The sequence below is a fragment of the Ursus maritimus genome, unplaced genomic scaffold (assembly GCF_017311325.1).
Source record: "Ursus maritimus isolate PB19 unplaced genomic scaffold, ASM1731132v1 scaffold_11, whole genome shotgun sequence".
Classification (NCBI taxonomy): Eukaryota; Metazoa; Chordata; class Mammalia; order Carnivora; family Ursidae; genus Ursus; species Ursus maritimus.
Window position 1 is genome coordinate 70,775,235 of NW_024423453.1, and position 18,002 is coordinate 70,793,236.

Genomic DNA, 18,002 nt, shown 5'->3' on the forward strand with positions numbered 1-18,002 from the left:
GTTCCCTACACAGCTGTACACAGCAGCCCTGATCTTCTGACTGGAGCACTAGATGAAATTACTTTGATTTCTTTGGGGTTTGAGGTCACAGACCTTTTAGTATCTCTTGGTTTTTGTTTTGTTTTTTACAAAGATACTTGTTCATCGTAGAAAATTTGGAAAATTTTAACAAACACCAAGAAGAAAATGAAAGTCATCCATTGCATATTGCAGTTGTTTTTCTATGCATGTGGCTTTTTAAAAATTGAGGAGTTTTACATAGGGTTCTATAATCTGCTTTTATTTCTCTTAGCAGTATACTATAAACATTTTTTGAGTTATTGAGTATTCTTCTAAATTATAATTTTTAATGGCTAAATAGTACTCTACATTGTTGTCTTGCACCATAATTTCTTGATCCTGTTTCCTGTTAACCAGGAAACCAGTTTCCTTCCTGCAACGCTGATTGGATTTCTGCAAAATATTTCACCCCAACAGGACAAGAGGAGAGAAGACTTAAACCAAGACTTCTATCTTTAACATTCTGGGGCTTGCTCCCTAACAATTGCTATAATTTCCCATTAAGAATATTCTCCAGTGTTCCCTCTAATTAGGCTAATACACTTTTGGCACCATTCTCCTTTCTTATTTCTTCCTTTTTTTTTTTTTTTTTAGAGAGAGAGAGAGAGTGTGCACCCACTCGGGGGTGGGGAGGTGAGGTTGGGGAGGGAGAGAGAATCTCCAGCAGACTCCCTGCTAAGGGCAGAGCTTCAGGCTTGGCACAGGGCTCAATCTCAGGACCCTGAGATCATGACCTGAGCTGAAATCAAGAGTCAGAGGTTTATCTGACTGAGCCCCCCAGATGCCCTGCACCATTCTCCTTTCTTCCTTTATTTGCTCTAACACCTCCCTCTCTGTTTTCTTCCAAAGGATGTATATTCTTTTATCTAGCCTCAAAAGAAACTAGCAAATCTTTACCAGCTGAACCCCATGTCATCCCATCTGTGATTCTAGCTGATCTTAATTGTTATTAATAACTTTTTATTTCTACGTATTTCACAGTAAAGGTGATAATCTCATTGCTGTCTGATAACTTACTGATATTAATAATCAAACTCTTAAGAGCAAATATAGCTTTTTTATTCTAAATGCAGACTTCAGAAGGTGTAAACAGATTCTGTCAGAAGACTGTTTCTGTGAACTCTTGTCGGGCATTGGGAATACTAAATGAATAAGGAACTGTTTTGAATATGTATCAGTAGAAGAAAAGGAATGTGTGGTATGAAAATGCTATCCAAGTTCAAGCCATTACATGTTCTCTGTGAGTAATTTCTCCTGATTTGTTTGCATCATTTTGCAGGCCATTATTTGCTGGTTCTTCCTCATCTCCTTGACCTCGAAACATTGGAGAGCCCTAGGATTCAGTCCTCAGAACTCTCCCGTTCTTCTACTTACTCCTTTGGCACTGGTTCAGTTTCTCAGCTTCAAACCCTGTGCTGAATGCTGATGACTCCTTGGCGCTTATCTCAATATGGACCTCTCTGAGCACCGGATGTATATTTCTGCCTATCCCGCCCTTCCACTTGGATGTCTACAAGGCATCTCAAACCTACACCCACATCCAAACTTTGGATCTCCCTCCTCATACTACTTTGAAATGTTCCCCATCTCAGTACGTGGCAACCCCATCCCTCCAGCCTCTCAGGTCCAAATTTTGCAGTTATTCTTCACTCCTGTCTTTCTCTCATGTGATGCATCCTGTACATCAGCTTTTCCAGATATATCCAGAATCGTACCACTTCTCACCACATTTACTGACGGGCCACCCTGCCTGGCCATCGTTGGTTATTTTTTTTTCCCTGTGATTATTTTAATAGCCTCCTGACTGGCCTCCCTGCTTCCACCTGGGTCCCGTCAGTTTAGTTGCAACATAGCATAATCAACATACTGCACATCAGGTCACGTCTCCACTCGTAATTTCCCAGAGGCTTCCCATTTCAGAGTAAAAACCAGAGAATTTAGACTGGTCTGCACAGCCCTACATAATCCGTCCCTCCACCCACCATCTCTCTGTCCTTAACTCCTACCGCATACCTCTCACTCGTTCTGCTCCAGCTGCTCTGGTCCCTTGCTGTATCCGGAACAATCTGGCATGCTCCCTCTTCAGGGCCTCTGCACCTGCTACCTGGAATGCCCTTCCCCCATGTAATTCTGCGTGGCTCTCCTCCACTCTTCAATCAGGTTTTTTGTGTTTTTTTTTTTTAATTCCAAAGTCACTTTTTCAAGGAGGCCTTCTCTGATGGCATTATTAAAAATTGTAACTCCCCCATAATATTCCCTCTCCCTATTTACTGACTTCTTATTCTCTACAGCACTGTCACCTAATAGACTCTAGAGTTTGTTTGTCTCTCTGTCTTCCCCCCACCAGAAAGAAAGCCCCATAAGAGCAGGGACTTATTTTCCTCCTCCACTACAGTATCCTCACTGCTTGAAACAATACCCAACACAGAGTAAGCACCCAGTAAATTTTTGTTGAATGAACAAATGAATTCCAGTTTGTGTGGAGACCAAGTAGCAAATCGGATGTGCATTAGAGAAATAAAAGGGTGGATTGTTCCCAGGTGGACTGTACAAGTGATTTCACTTTAGCGCCACTGATGTAAGAGCCATCCTTGCATTGCACGTCCATACATCTTCTCTATAGGCTGTCTGTATGCAAGTTGCGTAATACAGTAAGTAAATAGCAAATACTGAGCGGGTGGAGGGAAGGCTTTGCGGCATGCCACAGTTTGTGTATCCGCTACGTCTAAGTCTTGTCCCTGGTGTCTTGCCAGGAAGCGCGCAGTGGTATTCCATAGCTTCTGCATTGTGCTCTTCCGCTTCGGGCAGAGCTCGGTGACCGTTCCAGTGCCATGGATTCATCCTATCAGTCCTTCCACTTCTCCATGAGCTTGGGATTCTTTCTTCATTGTTCTTAGTCTTTGTCCCTTGAAGTTTCTTTTTGCCCCTCCAACATTTCATTAGTGCCTCTTCTATAGCTTTTGTGTGTGCTTAAACATAATTCAGGATTTTTCCAGTCTTAAAATTATTAAATATTTAAGTAAAAAACAGCTTAAAAAACTTTAAATGTTCAAAGTAGTAAGGGTTGTTAGAGGAATAAACAAAATTTCAAAACAATAAAGCAAATAAGCACTGAGAAACCCATACAGTTCTTCACTGCCCATTGCTGTCATTGCCAACACACGTAAATGAACAAAGTGGGTTTTATGAGCTGTCTGGATGTGTCTGTATTCATTGGCCCTTGAGATCCCCTCATTTAGCTCAACCATGAGGAAATACACGTAAACATTTTGAGTCTATAGAATTCACAAACAATATTAAGACCGTAGGTCTTTTTCTCTTACAGCCCCTATCTGTTGCCTCATACTCTATATTTGCTCTATGTCCTTCTACCATGAAGGACCCAGTCCTTATACTCAGACTTGAATTTGAATCTAGTTTTGCCTCTCATCGGCTGAGTCTCATTTCCCACCACCAACCCTTTTAAGATAAGGTTGATGGATCCACCTCTCAAGGCTGTGGTGAGAATCCCATGCCTAGGGTCTTGGTGTTTAATAATAAAATAATAAAATTAATAATAATAATAATAACAACAACAACAACAATAAATAGCTTTTGTTATTATTGTAATCATACCCTAGATATAATATTAAATATGGAAACTTCCAAGCATGCACAAAAATGCAGACAATAGCTTATTGGATCCCCAAGTTCCCAGCTTCAACAATTACCTACCCATGCCAATCTTGTTTCACCTATCCATCCCATGCCCCTCCAGATTATTTTTAAATAGGTCAGAGATATCATGTCATTCACCCATAAATATTATAGTATGTATCTCTGAAGGATATTCTTTTTAAAAATAACCATAAAATATCATTATCAGGGTAGCATTCTTAAATACTATCAAATACCCTCTTAATATTCAAATTGCCCAATTGTCACATAGGGTTTTCTTTTTTTAACAGTTTAAGTCGGTATCCAAATAAGGTCTATACCCTTGAATATTTTATTGGAGATATAATTAAGGTGGGGGCAGAGTTTTGCTGTAAGAATGTCCATTGCAGTGTTGTTTAGAATGGAGAAAAAGTAAAATAATCACAGTAGAGTAGAGGATTGGCGTATGACGTGACAATAGAACACACACAGCTATTTAAAACAATACTGGAGAAAGACTAGGTAATGAGCAGAAAAGGTATTGGTAAGTGAAAAAAAGCAGGGTTTAAAACAGTGTTTTCACTTTCTATTTTTGTTAATAAAATATATATATATGAATGGTGGGGGGAAATGGATGATTTTAATTCTCTTTTCAATTTTAGAATTAAAATTTCTCATCTTTCTATAGTGATCATGTATTCCTTGTGTAATAAAAAGGTATTAAAAATAAAAATGCAGCAGAAGGGCATCTTGGCGGTTGTCTGGTTTCATACAGAGTTAGCTCTATTTGGCTTGTTAAGCGTTCTTCTTACCATGTGTTTTCTCATGTGATCTGAAGAGAAGTCCTCAGAGGCAGGAAGCAGCCGCAGCCCTGAGAGGGTCTGTGCCTTCACCTGAGGCTATCACACAGTCCACAAAAGCGCATTCAGATGGCTACCGTTCACCCTTGGGACACATGATCTCATGCGTGCTCCGCGTGCTATCCTGGGAAGGTGGGAGGCAGAGGTGTGCTAGGACACGTCTTCCTTCTAAGGGGGGAACCAAGTCCCAGAGAGCCTGTCTTTTCCTCACACCACCCCTCACACCTCAGGTAAATAGTTGTAAGGCCAGGTTTTGGTCCAGATGTCTGGTGCTGGCCATAACCATGAGATTACGTTTTGCGTCCCTTCAGAATTGCAACATCTCAGTGTAGGTGTTCCAGGGGAGGGATCTGCTTATGTTTGGCCAAGGGAGTGCTTAATGCTGTCTCCGCCTAACGCACCACACTGCATTCTGTGGTTCAGGATCTGACCAAACTTGCTTAGGTTCTCCACACCCATTTAGGGAAAGATTGGCTTCTGCTTGTCTTTGCTTTCTGTAAAATATTCACGTTCTGTCCACTTTCACCTCCTCTAACCTTTGCTGCCTGCCGATGTCTGCAGCCCCCAAGTCCCTCTCGGTGAGTGTCCCTTGCACTCAGCTCCTGCCTTCTATGGCACTCTGAGCCCTCAGCCAGGACCTGAGAGGTCCATCCGCTGCCCCTGCACCAAGCCCTCCCCACCCCCCCCCACCACGCTCCTGCTTCCACAGTCCCCTCTTGGCTGTGCTCTGATTGTACTCAGATTGGTTCTGACTCCTCCTTCTCTGAATCCTTATCTGTACCCTGCAATTTAGTTGTATATTTCTTGTTCTTTATGTCCATCTTCCCCCCCCCCCACAAAAGACCATGGGCTCCTTGCAGGCAGACGCTATTGATGATAGCAATGACAACAGTTCTGATGGGTCACTGGGCCCTTCTTGTGTACCAGGCCCACAGCTGAGTGATTTACATAATTTCTCATTTATTATCTCACTCGACGGATGAAGAAGTCGAAGCTCTGAGAGGTTGAGTAACTTGTCCAAGATCACCCAGCTAGAAAGTGATAGAACAGGAATTTTAAACGTATCTGTCTGGCTGTAAAGCCCATGCTTTTCCACACTGTGTATACTCTTTGTCACTGTTTGTTTTTTGATTCAAATTTCCTTGAGGGCTCTTCACAGTGGCGTCCCTGGGGTTTTCGCTTGGTGGTAGAAAAGCTGCCTGTCAATAAGAGAGCAGATAATATTCTACCTATCCCAGATGGTTGGTTGGGATGAGAACACTCCAAGCTCTCTGTGTGTTCTTCCCACCCCCACTTTCCTGCCTCTGCACACCCTTCACTGCCCCACAACCTCTCTCTTTCTCATTCCTTTCCCTGGGGACACCCCAGCAGCCCAAGGACTCTCCCTAGACGATCGGGGATCATCTGCAGGTCTAATATCTTTTGATAGAGTTGGTAAGAAAATGGAGCCATGGATCAGCCAAAGTCCCCGAGGACAGAATCCAGACTGAAAACGGAACCCCCCCATACCCCGTCTGGACCCTTTCCTCTCACAGCTCCCCTTACCTTTCCCCAGTCAGAATCCTTGTTTGGGGGCTCCCAAGCCTCTGGGCTCAGCCCCACCCCTCTCCCAGCATTCTAAAGTTTGGGGGCTGCATTCAAATGAGAGATTTCTGAGTAGAGGTGTGTTGGAGGGACTTCTGAGGGTAGCTTGTCCTGGAAGAATGGGGGGAAAGTGGCAGCCACCGCCGCTGTCTCTGAGGACATTAGCAGAGCTTCCTGGGAGACCCTCTGCCCTTTCCCCTCCCACCAGCCCAGGCGAGCAGGGACCAAGCTTGCTTATTGTCACCTGACGCTGGGCAGCCACTGATCCCATTGGTGGAGCCAGATTCGGTCTGGCTCTCTCGTTCTTTCTCGCCTTCTCTGCCTCTCTCTCTCTCCTCCACGCTGCTTCGATTTCGCTCTTGCCTCTCCTCGCGCCCGGCTGGGAACATCGCCTCTCTGGGGGCAGCAGCGGTGCGCTGCAGAACCAGGCAGGAGCTGCCTGCGGGGCATGGAAGAAGCCTCTCCGGCAGGCGCGAGAGGAGCGAGAGGAGCGAGAGGAGCCAGCGAGCGCCGCTGCCTGTGACCCAGGCGTCGCCACGGCCCCTCTCCCTGGGGAGAGCACATCCACACAGAGGTCTCTCCCTTCCCTCCCTTCCAGGTCTTCCTCTGCAGAGCCCAGTGCAGCCAGGTGAGTGCCCTTCCTCCCCAGAGCATCCTGCTGTCAATTCTGAGAGGGACTCAGGTGGCAAGGGGCTAGGAGCTGGGGGCACCAGGGGCCTGCCACTGCCCACGGTGCCCACCTGGCTTGCCAGGGCCGGCGACCTTGTCCCCTGTCCCCCAGGGCCTTGGCAAAGGGATGAACAGCTGGATCCAGTCCCCGGGGGCACCACAGTTAGTCACCCCGTGACCATTCTGCTGCAGTCAGCGGTGCCAACAGGGACAGTGGGGTGGGGGAAGACTTGCCCCTGGCTCGCGGGTGGCTTTCCTGAAGGGGCACGGGCAAGGGGTATCGGTGTGTATGGCACGTATGCATGCTTGCGAGGAAACTGGAGGTTTGCTTGCGTAGATCCTTCTGTATGCACGCACTTAGGCTCTTGTGTGGGTTTCCACTGCCGGGTGGCATGTTTAGGGACGTATGTTTCTTGTACACGTGAGCTGCGTGGGGGGGGGATCACTTATCTGAGTAGCCTCTGGATTATGTGGGTGGGGGCAGTGTGAGGCAGTATATTTATGGGGTGGACATATCACTTGTCATGTGTGTGGGAGTACATGTTGACGGAGGGAGTGCATGTAACCGAAGGGTTTCTATGTGGGGAGGGGCAACTCCAGAGCAGAAAGGGGTAGGTAGGTGGGGAGTGTGGGCAGAAGCCACTGTCTGTGGGCAGACCCACGTAGGTGTGCAAACCTGTTGGCATGTGGAGGACCAGGGCTGGCAGAGTGTGGCTAGGACAAACCGCATTTTCAAAGTCTGGCTCTTTGAGCCTGGAGATGATTTGAGAGAGAGTACCGGAATCCGGGCAGGGGTTGACGTGCGCGTGAGTGTACATGTGTGTGCAAGCCGGCGTATGGGTTGCATGCGTTCTGTGGAGGTAGCCCACGTGCATGTTGGCGCCTGTGGCTTTCTTTTTTCCCCAAATATGGCTTGCGAGAAGGTGCGCATGCATATGTGTGTGCGTGATCCTGTGGACTTCAACCTGTGTGGGTCTGTGCGGAGGTGAGAGCTTGTAGAGGGAAAACTGTGGGACATTCTTAGAACGTGGAAGGTGCTAGAGGCACTGGAGTGCGTGGGTGTGTGCGTGGGACCAAGAATGTCTGAGGAGGTGTGTGCAGCCCTTGTGTGGCAGGTGTGGGTGGGCACATTCGGTGCATGTGTGCGTGTGTGTGTATGCATGTGCACTCATGTGCCTGCCTGTGTGTGGGTGTGTAAATGCTTGTCTTAGCAGTGTGGGTGTTTCTCAGGTGCTGTCTCAACCTGTCCCTCACACCCGGACCTTCCCCAGTCACCTGGACTTGGAGAACTGGGGCTCACACCCACCCTTGGTCCACCCCGGCTTTGCTGTTCTCCCAAGTGTCACTCATGGCCACTCTCCCGAGCTAGCATGGGGGAGTCATCTCAGCTCTTCTAGAACTGTAGAAAGGAAAGGATGAGCCAGGTCCTGGAGTCCCCCCCCAACATGGCTGCCCCTGTCTGTGGGGGAGAGTCTGAGGAGAGGAGTACAGAGGCAGGAACAGGTGCCCACCTGTGGGGTAGGCATAGACTGAATCTGCTGTGGGTGGGAGGTGGCCACTCAGGCCCTCCCTGGGGTGGGAGTGTGTCTGTGTTGGTGTGTCATGTTGGCGTGTGTGTGTGTGTGTGTGTGTGTGTGTGTGTCTCCCTGGGGAGCTCCTCACCGGGAGCCCAGAGGATGGCAACTCCCCAAGTCTCCACATCTGTCCCCATGAATTATAAACTGGTTTATTATCATACAGTTGTTTCCCAGTCCTATTCTGCTTTATTTTGAATGGACCTTGTAGCACCCCTATGCTTGTTTACCATGGGATTCCCTGCGCACAAGCCACTGACATTGGGCTGAACTTCACGACAGGCAGGCTCATACTTTAGTAGAAAGCCAAGGTGAAACACAGGCTCAGGGGGCACCCTGGAACAGGTAAAGGTCATCACCCGTATCCCTCCCCCTGTGCCTGCCACGTAGGCAGCCCACAGATGAATTTAGAGGTACCAGGCTCCACGACAAGCTTAACTGACAGGCAAGTGTGGGTTGGATCTTCTGGAAGCTATAAATAGAAGTACCTGCTTTCAAAGGCACAAGGTACCCTCACCCTTCGTGCCTGGGAAAAGAGAGGAGAAGAAGCAGAAGGGGGAGAAGAGGAAACAACATTCCAGAAAGCTGAGGTGTGCTGGGACAGGGCTTGAGAATGAACTGGGAAAGCACGAGCTCCACTGGGCACTAAGCAAATGCCCGGGAGCAAGTCCAACCCACGTTCATGTTCTTGACCCAGAGACAGTCCCGCCCCCCTCCCTCTCCCTTCCCACTCTGTTCCCAAGAGCTCTGAGCCGGGTCACAGTCAAGGCCAGAGTCAGCTCTTCCCAGCTAAAGCACAGGTGAGTGCCAATGGTGTGGTCCTTTCATACCTGGAACAGCAGCCCCGGGGGAAGCGAAGGGCTGAGAGAAGAGGAAGGGGAGAGGATATGTAGTTACTTGAAAGGCAAGGATAGAAGGAAGAAAAATAAATAGCAACAAAACCATGTGCACCTACGCATATACACGTGCCACACGTCACACGTGCCCCGCACACACTCACACACATACACACTCACACGAGGGGACACAACGTTTGCTTAATGATAACGAGTTTGGGCTCTAGTCAGACATGAGCTCAAATCACTTCCTCGCTGCATGAACTTTGGCACCCTAGTACCTCCCAAACCTCAGTGAACTCATCTGTGAAGTGGGGACAATAGTAGTACCTACCTATGGTGAGGCTTGCATGAGGTGATGCCTGGGCAATTATCATCACATACTGGCCTGTCGTAGTTGTCAGAGGTAAAACGAATTATTCAAATGCGTCAAGCAACAGAGGATCAGCTGAAAGGAAAGAGTGATGGCTGAAAAGTTAGGGGTGAAGAAGAGCTGTGGCCCATGCTGCCCCCTCCTGCCACCGGTGTATCCACGTGCATCTCCGTGGTGCTTGGACTCCCAGCCTTGCGTCTCGGCGACCCTCCCGGAGTCACCCCGGGGGAGGAGGGAGGCCTGAGCCTGAGCGACCTGGCACCCTTGGCCTCTTGGCAGCCAGGGCCCTCTGCCTGCCTCAACCCTCACACCGGTCTCCTCAGTGGGTGCTTCCTGTCTCTCCTACACGCCTCGTACAGTTCTCTCCACCCCCACCCCTTTCTCTTTTCACGCCTGCTGGCTGAGGGCCCCCCTCCTCGTCTCCATCTGCTGTGAATCTGTCCTGCCCGGCGTTTGCAGCATTCCCACTGCCTCTGCCACCTGTCAGGTGCCGTCTGCTCTGCAGACCCCTCTGAAGAGAGCCAAGAGCCCCCGCAGGGGGGACACCCCATCCCACCTTTGGTCCTACCCCTCCATCTTCCCATGCACTCTGCCCATCTGATTTGATGAGGCAGGTGCAATCAGTGTATCCCCAAGGTTCCAATTTGCAAGGGAGGTTGGGAGCAAGGCATTCCAGAAATCTCTGGTGGGGAGAAAGGGGCTAAATCTTCCTCTCCCTTCAGTCCCCACAGGAGCCAAGCCAGAAGGGAGCATGGAGCTGCTGTCCACGCCCCACAGCATCGAAGTCAACAACATCACCTGTGACTCCTTCCGCATCTCCTGGGCCATGGAGAACAGTGACCTGGAGAGGGTCACCCATTACTTCATTGATCTTAACAAGAAGGAGAACAAGAACTCCAACAAGTTCAAGCACCGAGTGAGTGGAGGGTGCCCAGTGGGCCTCTTGCTCAGACCCCTCCTTGAAGGAGGCAGGGTAGTGGTGCAGTGGTGGTGATCGTCGGGAGTCAGACAGGCCTGGTTCAAACCCAGGCTCTTCTCACTGTGTAATCTTAGGAAAGTTATTTAGCCTCACTGAGCCCGAGTTCCTTCACTGGTAAAAAGGGAATAATAACGCCAACCCCCCGCAGGCTTGTGAGAAGCTTCAGTGAGGTAATGTTTGCGTGCTGTCTGGCTTGGGGCCCAGCCACCGTGAACACCATTATCGGCGTCATGACTGGGGCTTCAGAGGGGGTGGGAAAACCTGAGGGGGGTCACAGACATCACACCTGGGGCTGGCGTCTCAGGGTATGACAAAGCCCCCGACTCACGAAGCAGCTCTGTTGTTGACCGTGTGGGCAACGTGGGCCATGGGAGGGCTAGGGCCCTTTGCTTGGTCCTCATTGACCCCTCTTAGGCTGCTGTGATCCTCTCTGCCCCTGGCCCTCTGGCCTAATGGTGGCTGGATTTAGGAAAGCAACATGGGAGAGTCCTCTGCTGGCTGGGGTGTCCTTTCCCTGGGTTAAAGCCGGTGTGGGGGTGGGTGGGAAGAAGGCTCCCAGCTCCTCAAGCTGGCAGAAAGGAAGGGGGAAGAGTGAGGTGGGAAGGAGCTGGTTCCCACGACGACTGCATCCTGTGGGTTACTCACCCTCTCTCTCTGGAACTGGCTCTCCCGATCTGGGTGTCTTTTGGCAGGCCAGTTGCCACGGTGACGTGAATGTTCAACACCACCCCCTTAACCCTCCCCCCCAAAGAATAAGGCATATTTTCCCTTCCTCCCTGGCTCTCAGCATTTGCCGTTGCCGTGGAGACGGCACTGCAGTGTGCAGAGCTCTCGAAGTCTCCCTCGAAAACAGAGGTCTCGCCGCCCTCAACTTTTCGGCCTCCACCCCCGTGGCCTTTCTCCTTAGTTCCCAAGAGAACGGGCATCAGGGGGCGTTACAGAGGGCCGGAGGCTGGGGGGTATCTGTATGGCCTTCCCAATGGCCACCGCTTGCTTCCGCAGGAAAATGGTGGCCAGGGCACCGAGCCATTCAATCTTTGAGTTTTTGGCCCTCCTCAGGCAGCCTAGGGACCACGTGGGGAGTGTGAGGTCTGGCAGAATGCCAAGATTGGACGTGACCCCTGGTTTGACTCTTGGCTCTCTGCATCCCGTTTCTCAGGATGTCCCCACCAAGCTTGTGGCCAAGGCCGTGCCACTGCCCATGACGGTGAGAGGCCACTGGTTCCTGAGCCCCCGCACGGAGTACAGTGTGGCTGTGCAGACGGCCGTGAAGCAGAGTGACGGGGAGTACCTGGTGTCCGGCTGGAGCGAGACGGTCGAGTTCTGCACGGGGGGTGAGGCCCTGCTGTCCTGCTGCTTTGACACATCTGGCTTAGCTAGGGTCGGGAGGGGGCTTCGTCTTAAGCCAGCAGACTCTTATGAACACCTGTGGAACGCAGGCACCAGGCTACGGCTGTCGGGGAGGCGCCCCCCCCCCCACAAGCCTGCAGTCTGACACAGGAGGCAGACGTCAGCCCCGCTAGTCCTGTTGGCAACGCCACTTCCACCGCTTCCGAACAGCGACGCGCTTACTTTTCTGGCTTGGGGCAAGCGCACTGTTTTGTCATGTAAAATATACATGACACAAAATTTCCCATTGTCACCAGTTAAGTGTACAGGTCAGTAGTAGTAAGTACGTTCGCAGTGGTTGTGCAACCAATCTCCAGAACTTTTTTATCTTCCCAAACTGAAACTCTACACCCACTGCATGACAGCTCCCCTTCCCTCCTCACTCCAGCCCCGGGCAAACACCACTTCCCTCTCTGTCTCTGTAACTTCGGTATCTCCTGTGAGGGGAATCCTGTGGCACGGTCCTTCTGTGACTGGAGCATGAGCTCCGTTATTTCACTCAGCATCATGTCCTCAAGCTTCGTCTGTGTGGGGCATGTGTCAGAATGTCCTCCCTTTTTAAGGCTCAATAATATCCCACTGTATGTTGTAGACCGCACTTTGTTTATCCGTCGTCGGTCAATGGACAGTCAGTCAGTAATAATCCCACTTGCTCCTCTTGAGCCTCCACGTAGCCTGGGAACATGACCCCTATTCAGGGGTCCTGCAAATCCTCTTAGCAGAATTTAGTTGGCAAATTCCAGCACGAACAAGCACCAGGCTTATGTGTACCTGGTCATGGATGACCCAGGATCTGCCCCACAAATAGTCCACTCTTTTGGTGTCCACGGTGAGAACTGCTCGAGATCTCTCTCTGTTACAAGGAAGGCACAGGGAACATTCTTAGCCCCGGGCCTCTGAGGCTGCCGGCTCCATCCCCTGCCAAGGCCCATGCCCTAAGTCTCCTTGAGTTGCCATTCTCTTTCGAGCTGTGCTTTGTCTTAGCTCGGCTACAGAACCCCACCCTGGAGGTGCTCCCACTCCTTGTGGGGAAAGCCTCTTGGTTTACCCCAGAACTCCACCCATAGTGGGAGTTTAATTCAAACTGGGGAGCTGGGGATGGCTGCAGTCCAGTCCCCACTACTCTTGCCAAACCCAGCACCCTGGTCAGGACTGCATCAGCAAGGAGGAAAGGGCACCTTTTTCCAATTTGTACAAAGGCCCTGTCTTGGCTGGCAGCAGCCCTGCCTGGGCCCCAGGACCCCAGACTCTGGCCCTAGCCCTGGGAGGTGTCCGGTCTCACCATACTGTCTCCGGCCTTCCCTGCTTCTCCCGGGGTGCCGAAGCAGTCACTGTCTCAGACCCCGCTCTGGCTACCCAGTCACGTCACGCTCCGCAGGCTCCTCATGAGCCCCCACCTATAATGACAACTGGCTTCTGTGTGGGCGCTATGGACGGCCTCCTACCTGCTGGATTTGGGATGCTCACCCTAGGGGACCTCAAATTCTCCCCTCTCAATCCTTCTTTTGCTTGCTGGTCTTCTTCACATGAGGATGGCCAGGGATCACAGCTCCTGGGGCCCCTGGCATGATTGTCTAACTGGGCAGCCCCTGCCCCTTTCTGACTCAGAGAGGCTGAGCCTCTGGCAGTGAGAGTGCAGAGGTGACGAGGACAAACAGCACCCGGCTGTCCATGTTCCCAGCTGGGCTACCTGGCTTGCTCCCATGTGGCCCAAGCTGCCGTGACTTCTGGTGTCGCCTGTTGCTCTGAGGACGGAGGTGGGCTGACATACTGTGTGTGCAGTGGGTGAGTGTGGGGGGATGAGGCTGTGATACCCAGCCTGGCCCTGGGCTTACCGGCCTGGACTCTTGCAGATTATGCCAAGGAGCACCTGGCCCAGCTGCAGGAGAAGGCCGAGCAGATCGCAGGCCGCATGCTCCGCTTCTCTGTCTTCTACCGCAACCACCACAAGGAGTACTTCCAGCACGCCAGGTACAGCACAGCCCCCACACCGCCTGGGTCTCACGTCCTTCCGTGGCTCTTCTTTGCCTGGACGGCCCTGGCTGTCTGACGTCACGCCCACCTTGTCCATTGCCAGACCCTCCTACGGAGTCCCTATGGCCTCTTATCACACGCTGGCTCTGCGGGGACAGCTGGCTGCTTGGGATGGGGCTCCAGGGAAGCAGAGGGCTCTTGGGATGGGGCTGCCTGGGGGAACCATGCTAACTGGCCTGGGTGAAAAAGATCTTGGGTTTGCTCCTCCTTTGGGACAGTTTCTTTCACTGTAATGCCAAGGGTCAGCTGTCTCTCCAGTTCAGGCCCTGGGCCCCAGGGGGAGGTGGTGAGGGGAGCACAGGGTGAGAGGATTCTGTACAGGGTCACAATTTTCAAATGGTGTGCTGCGGAGCCTGGAGGTTCCAGGGAGGTGTCTCAGGGCATTTTGGGGGGATACTGAGGGGTTGTCAAGGAAATTAGGGTGAGGCTTTGTGGACCCCACACCTATCATTCAACTGGAGCAGCTTCAGTTTCATTGCCTATCGACTGCCTATGTGTAATATCCTTTGGGGAAGAACGAGAGGGGCTCTGTAATCCCAAAATATTTCATCTAGCTGATGACCTGGTCCAACCCGCCCAGCCTACAGATGGGCAGCCTGAGGCACAGAGAGCCAGTAAGTCACCAGTCACCCGGGACATCCAGGACGTGGCAAGGGTGAAGCTGGGGCTGGGGCTGCCCATCCTCCCCGGGCCTGCTGACACCGACCCAAGTCCATACCCTTCTAAGGCTGGGCTGGGGCAACCTGCTAGTCTTACTGTCTTTGTCACTGCATTCAGCTGGGGTTGGATCCTCCCACCCTGCCCCGGGGGGAAGGGAACTAGTGGGGTCTTCGGTTTTTGTACTAAAGAAAAGAGGCAGCCAGGTGAGTGGTGAGCACCCTGGCCCAGTTCCAGCTCCTCTATCAGCAAGCAAGCAAGAGACAAAAGCACCCATATGTGCCAGGATATAAAGATGAATAGAGGGCGGAGCCCCCCTCTTGAGAACCTCAGAGTCTATCAGCTGGACAGTACAGACAGATGGAATGTAAGGAGTACATGTGATTGTTGGGTAAAATTCAGTGTCCGCACACAGTAGGCAGTCAAAGTTTTGTTGCATACAAGTGCCTGATGTTCCTGGAAGATTTTGGAAAGGAGGGGACACCTGTGCTGGGCCTGGAAGGATGATTAGGAGTTTGCCGGGCCAGGGGTAGAGAGGTGGGAAAGGCAGTCCGGGCAGAGAGAAGAGCACTGGAAAGGCACAGAGGCAGGAAAGTTGGGGTTCACGTGTGGCTGGAGGATGTTACTTGTGGGTGTGGGGATGGGGGGAGGTGGGGTCAGAAAGACCAGATCTTGATGGCCTTGCTTTTCATGAAAGCTCCATCAAAGGGTTTTAAGATGGGGAGTGGTAGGTTCAGACCTCTCCTCTGTGAAGGAGTGGGTTGCATCATCCCATCTCCAGGGCTCTCCCTGCTCTCACATTCTGGAATGTTCTATTTGCGACTCATGGAGGCGGCAGCTGGTGGGAGAGCTGGGAGCTGCGCTGGCTCCTTTCTCAACCTCACACAGCAGCCAAGCCTCAGCCCAGCTAACCAGCGGCATTTTCTCTCCCCCTTGGCATTTTTCCCCTGGGGTGGGTAGGACCCACTGCGGGAACATGCTGCAGCCCTACCTGAAGGACAACAGCGGCAGCCATGGCTCCCCGACCAGCGGCATGCTCCACGGAGTCTTCTTCAGCTGCAACACGGAGTTCAACACAGGCCAGCCTCCTCAGGACTCCCCCTACGGCCGCTGGCGCTTCCAGATCCCTGCCCAGCGCCTTTTCAACCCCAGCACCAACCTCTACTTTGCGGACTTCTACTGTATGTACACAGCTTACCACTATGCCATCCTGGTGCTGGCCCCCAAGGGCTCCCTGGGGGACCGCTTCTGCCGTGACCGCCTGCCCCTCCTGGACATTGCGTGCAACAAGTTCCTGACCTGCAGCGTGGAGGACGGGGAGCTGATCTTCCGCCATGCCCAGGACCTCATCCTGGAGATCATCTACACCGAGCCCGTTGACCTGTCTCTGGGCACCCTGGGGGAGATCAGCGGGCACCAGCTCATGAGCCTGTCCACTGCTGACGCCAAGAAAGACCCCAGCTGCAAGACCTGTAACATCAGTGTGGGCCGCTAGGGACTCCTGCGGGGCCGAGGGGCTAGGGAGAGGTGACAGGCGGGGTGGCGATGGGCGGCATAGGTTCAGGGAGCTGGCTTTCTCTCCCCTGCCCCCCGCTCCCTCCACCCATGGCCTCCCCCTTTCCCACCCCTTGGCCATAGCTGCAGCAGAGGGTGTCCCCTTGGTAGGCGTGGCCTATTCACGCTGGTGGACTTGGTAAGCTTCTTAGCCTCCGTAGGTTGGTGGAAGGAGGGTAGATTTCTGGAGATTTCCCCATTCCTGGCTTCCCTGTCCTGCCGTTTCTTGTTTCATCCTGGCCTCCTCCTCATGGAAACTTACAGCCTGGGGACCGTCGCTGAGCCGCCTCCCCGGGCCAGAGCCCTCGTGTTGCTTGCCGGCCCCCAGAGGCGCTGAGGAGAGCTGAGGGGTGCTGCTCTTTAGCCCCGCCCACCCCACTCAGGGCCAACCACAGAATACCCCTCCCCTCTGTGCCGGCCCCGGGGGGCTTCCCACTCCAGGCCTGGCCCTTTCCCTCTATACATAGTCTCCTGCACCGCTCTGACCCCCAGCTGCTCCTTGACCCCCAGCACCCTCTTCCTGCATGGGGAGTGCTGTCCCTCCCCTTCTCCACCTGCCCTCTAGAAAGGGGACCTCTTTTTCCTCTTGGCTTTGGGGGCTCTGGGCTGTTGGGACTTTTCCTTTCTCGTCTGGAGATGATGTATACCCCAGCGTCCCTTCTCCCTTGCTCAGAGCACTGAGGTCTGCGGCGGCAGCCACTGGGGTCGAGGAGGGGGACAGAGACCCCTGAGACCCAGAGGTCCGCCTTCTCAACCGGAAGTGGGCCGCCTCCTGCCCCGAGGGGACCCAGTGTGGAACTAGAATCGAGGGCTCTCCAAAGAGCCCTGGCACCCTGCCTGACTGTGCGCTTTGCTCGCTCTCTCTGCCACGGCACCGTGACTGCACCGTGCCTGCGTGTGATCTGGACTGTGGCTTCCCTGCCACCGCACCTCACGCCCTGCCCACTGGCACTGTCTGCTCCCCACTGCGAGCCTGTTGGCGGAGAGCCCCTTTCCTGGGGAGTTCTTGGAGAAGTCTTCCTGGGCCTCCCAGCGTTTTCGCCTATTTCCTACTTTGGTACAGGTCATGAGGGTGGTGAGGGTGGACTCCTGGGATAAGCGAACCAGGTCGGTGGGCGGGTGGTGGTGTGGATGGAGGCGGTTAGCTGTTCCGGGGGGGTTGGTGGAGGTGATGTCAGGCAGAGGACAGCAGCCCCCACAGTGACAGCCAGATTTCCGTAGTGAAGTACAGAAGGGGCCAGAAGGCCAACAAGGCCATATCTCAGTAAGGGCGCAGGTGGGACAGCTGGTCGCCTCTTGTGTAGCCACTGGGAGTGGGGTGGTCAGATGTCTCTGTGGCATGGAGCAGGTCTGGGGTCCCTGGGAGATGCATGGGGGAGAGGACATGGGCCCCTAGGCCTTTTCCGCCTCTGCTGACTGCGTTGCTGTGGGGGGTGGCCCCCTGCTCTCCCCCGGCCCTGTGTCTGCCCTGAGCTGGGGGCACGCCCGCCTGTGTTGTGCTTGCAACGTGCATCAATAAACCACCATGGCCTGAGAGCCCTGACTCTCTTTGAGCTCTGGGTCGGGTGGGGTAGGCAAGTTGTACAATCACAGAGGAACTCAACTGGGGATGTCCCCCAGGAGCAGACATCTGGAACTGTCTCCAAGGGCCTTCCAAATCTGGCTGTGGGAGGCAGGGCTCAGAAAGCAGAACCGTATCTCTAGCTTGGAAGGGACTCTGGAGGTCTCTTGGTATTACCCTGCACTTTGCAGAAGGGGAAACTGAGGCCGCTGAGAAGGGAAACTGTGGCAATCAGG

The 18,002-nt window shown here is 52.7% G+C and overlaps 1 protein-coding gene across 1 annotated transcript; it reads left to right on the plus strand.

The window, feature by feature from the left end:
• The first annotated feature begins 10,343 nt into the window (after positions 1-10,343).
• Positions 10,344-16,209, plus strand: LOC103673322 (phytanoyl-CoA 2-hydroxylase interacting protein). The gene is made up of 4 exons (XM_008702089.1): positions 10,344-10,508; positions 11,731-11,905; positions 13,814-13,931; positions 15,612-16,209. Exons 1-4 carry the CDS (start codon positions 10,344-10,346, stop codon positions 16,144-16,146), a joined length of 993 nt encoding a protein of 330 aa, XP_008700311.1. The 3' UTR covers positions 16,147-16,209.
• The last annotated feature ends 1,793 nt before the right edge of the window (positions 16,210-18,002 follow it).

What these genes read in the sequence shown, in the direction of transcription:
- LOC103673322 (XM_008702089.1), top strand. Translation starts at nt 10,344, where the DNA reads ATGGAGCTGCTGTCCACGCCCCACAGCATCGAAGTCAACAACATCACC. An exon ending in CCAACAAGTTCAAGCACCGA is followed by an intron (nt 10,509 to 11,730) that starts GTGAGTGGAGGG and finishes CCCGTTTCTCAG; the next exon opens with GATGTCCCCACCAAGCTTGT. An exon ending in GAGTACTTCCAGCACGCCAG is followed by an intron (nt 13,932 to 15,611) that starts GTACAGCACAGC and finishes TGGGGTGGGTAG; the next exon opens with GACCCACTGCGGGAACATGC.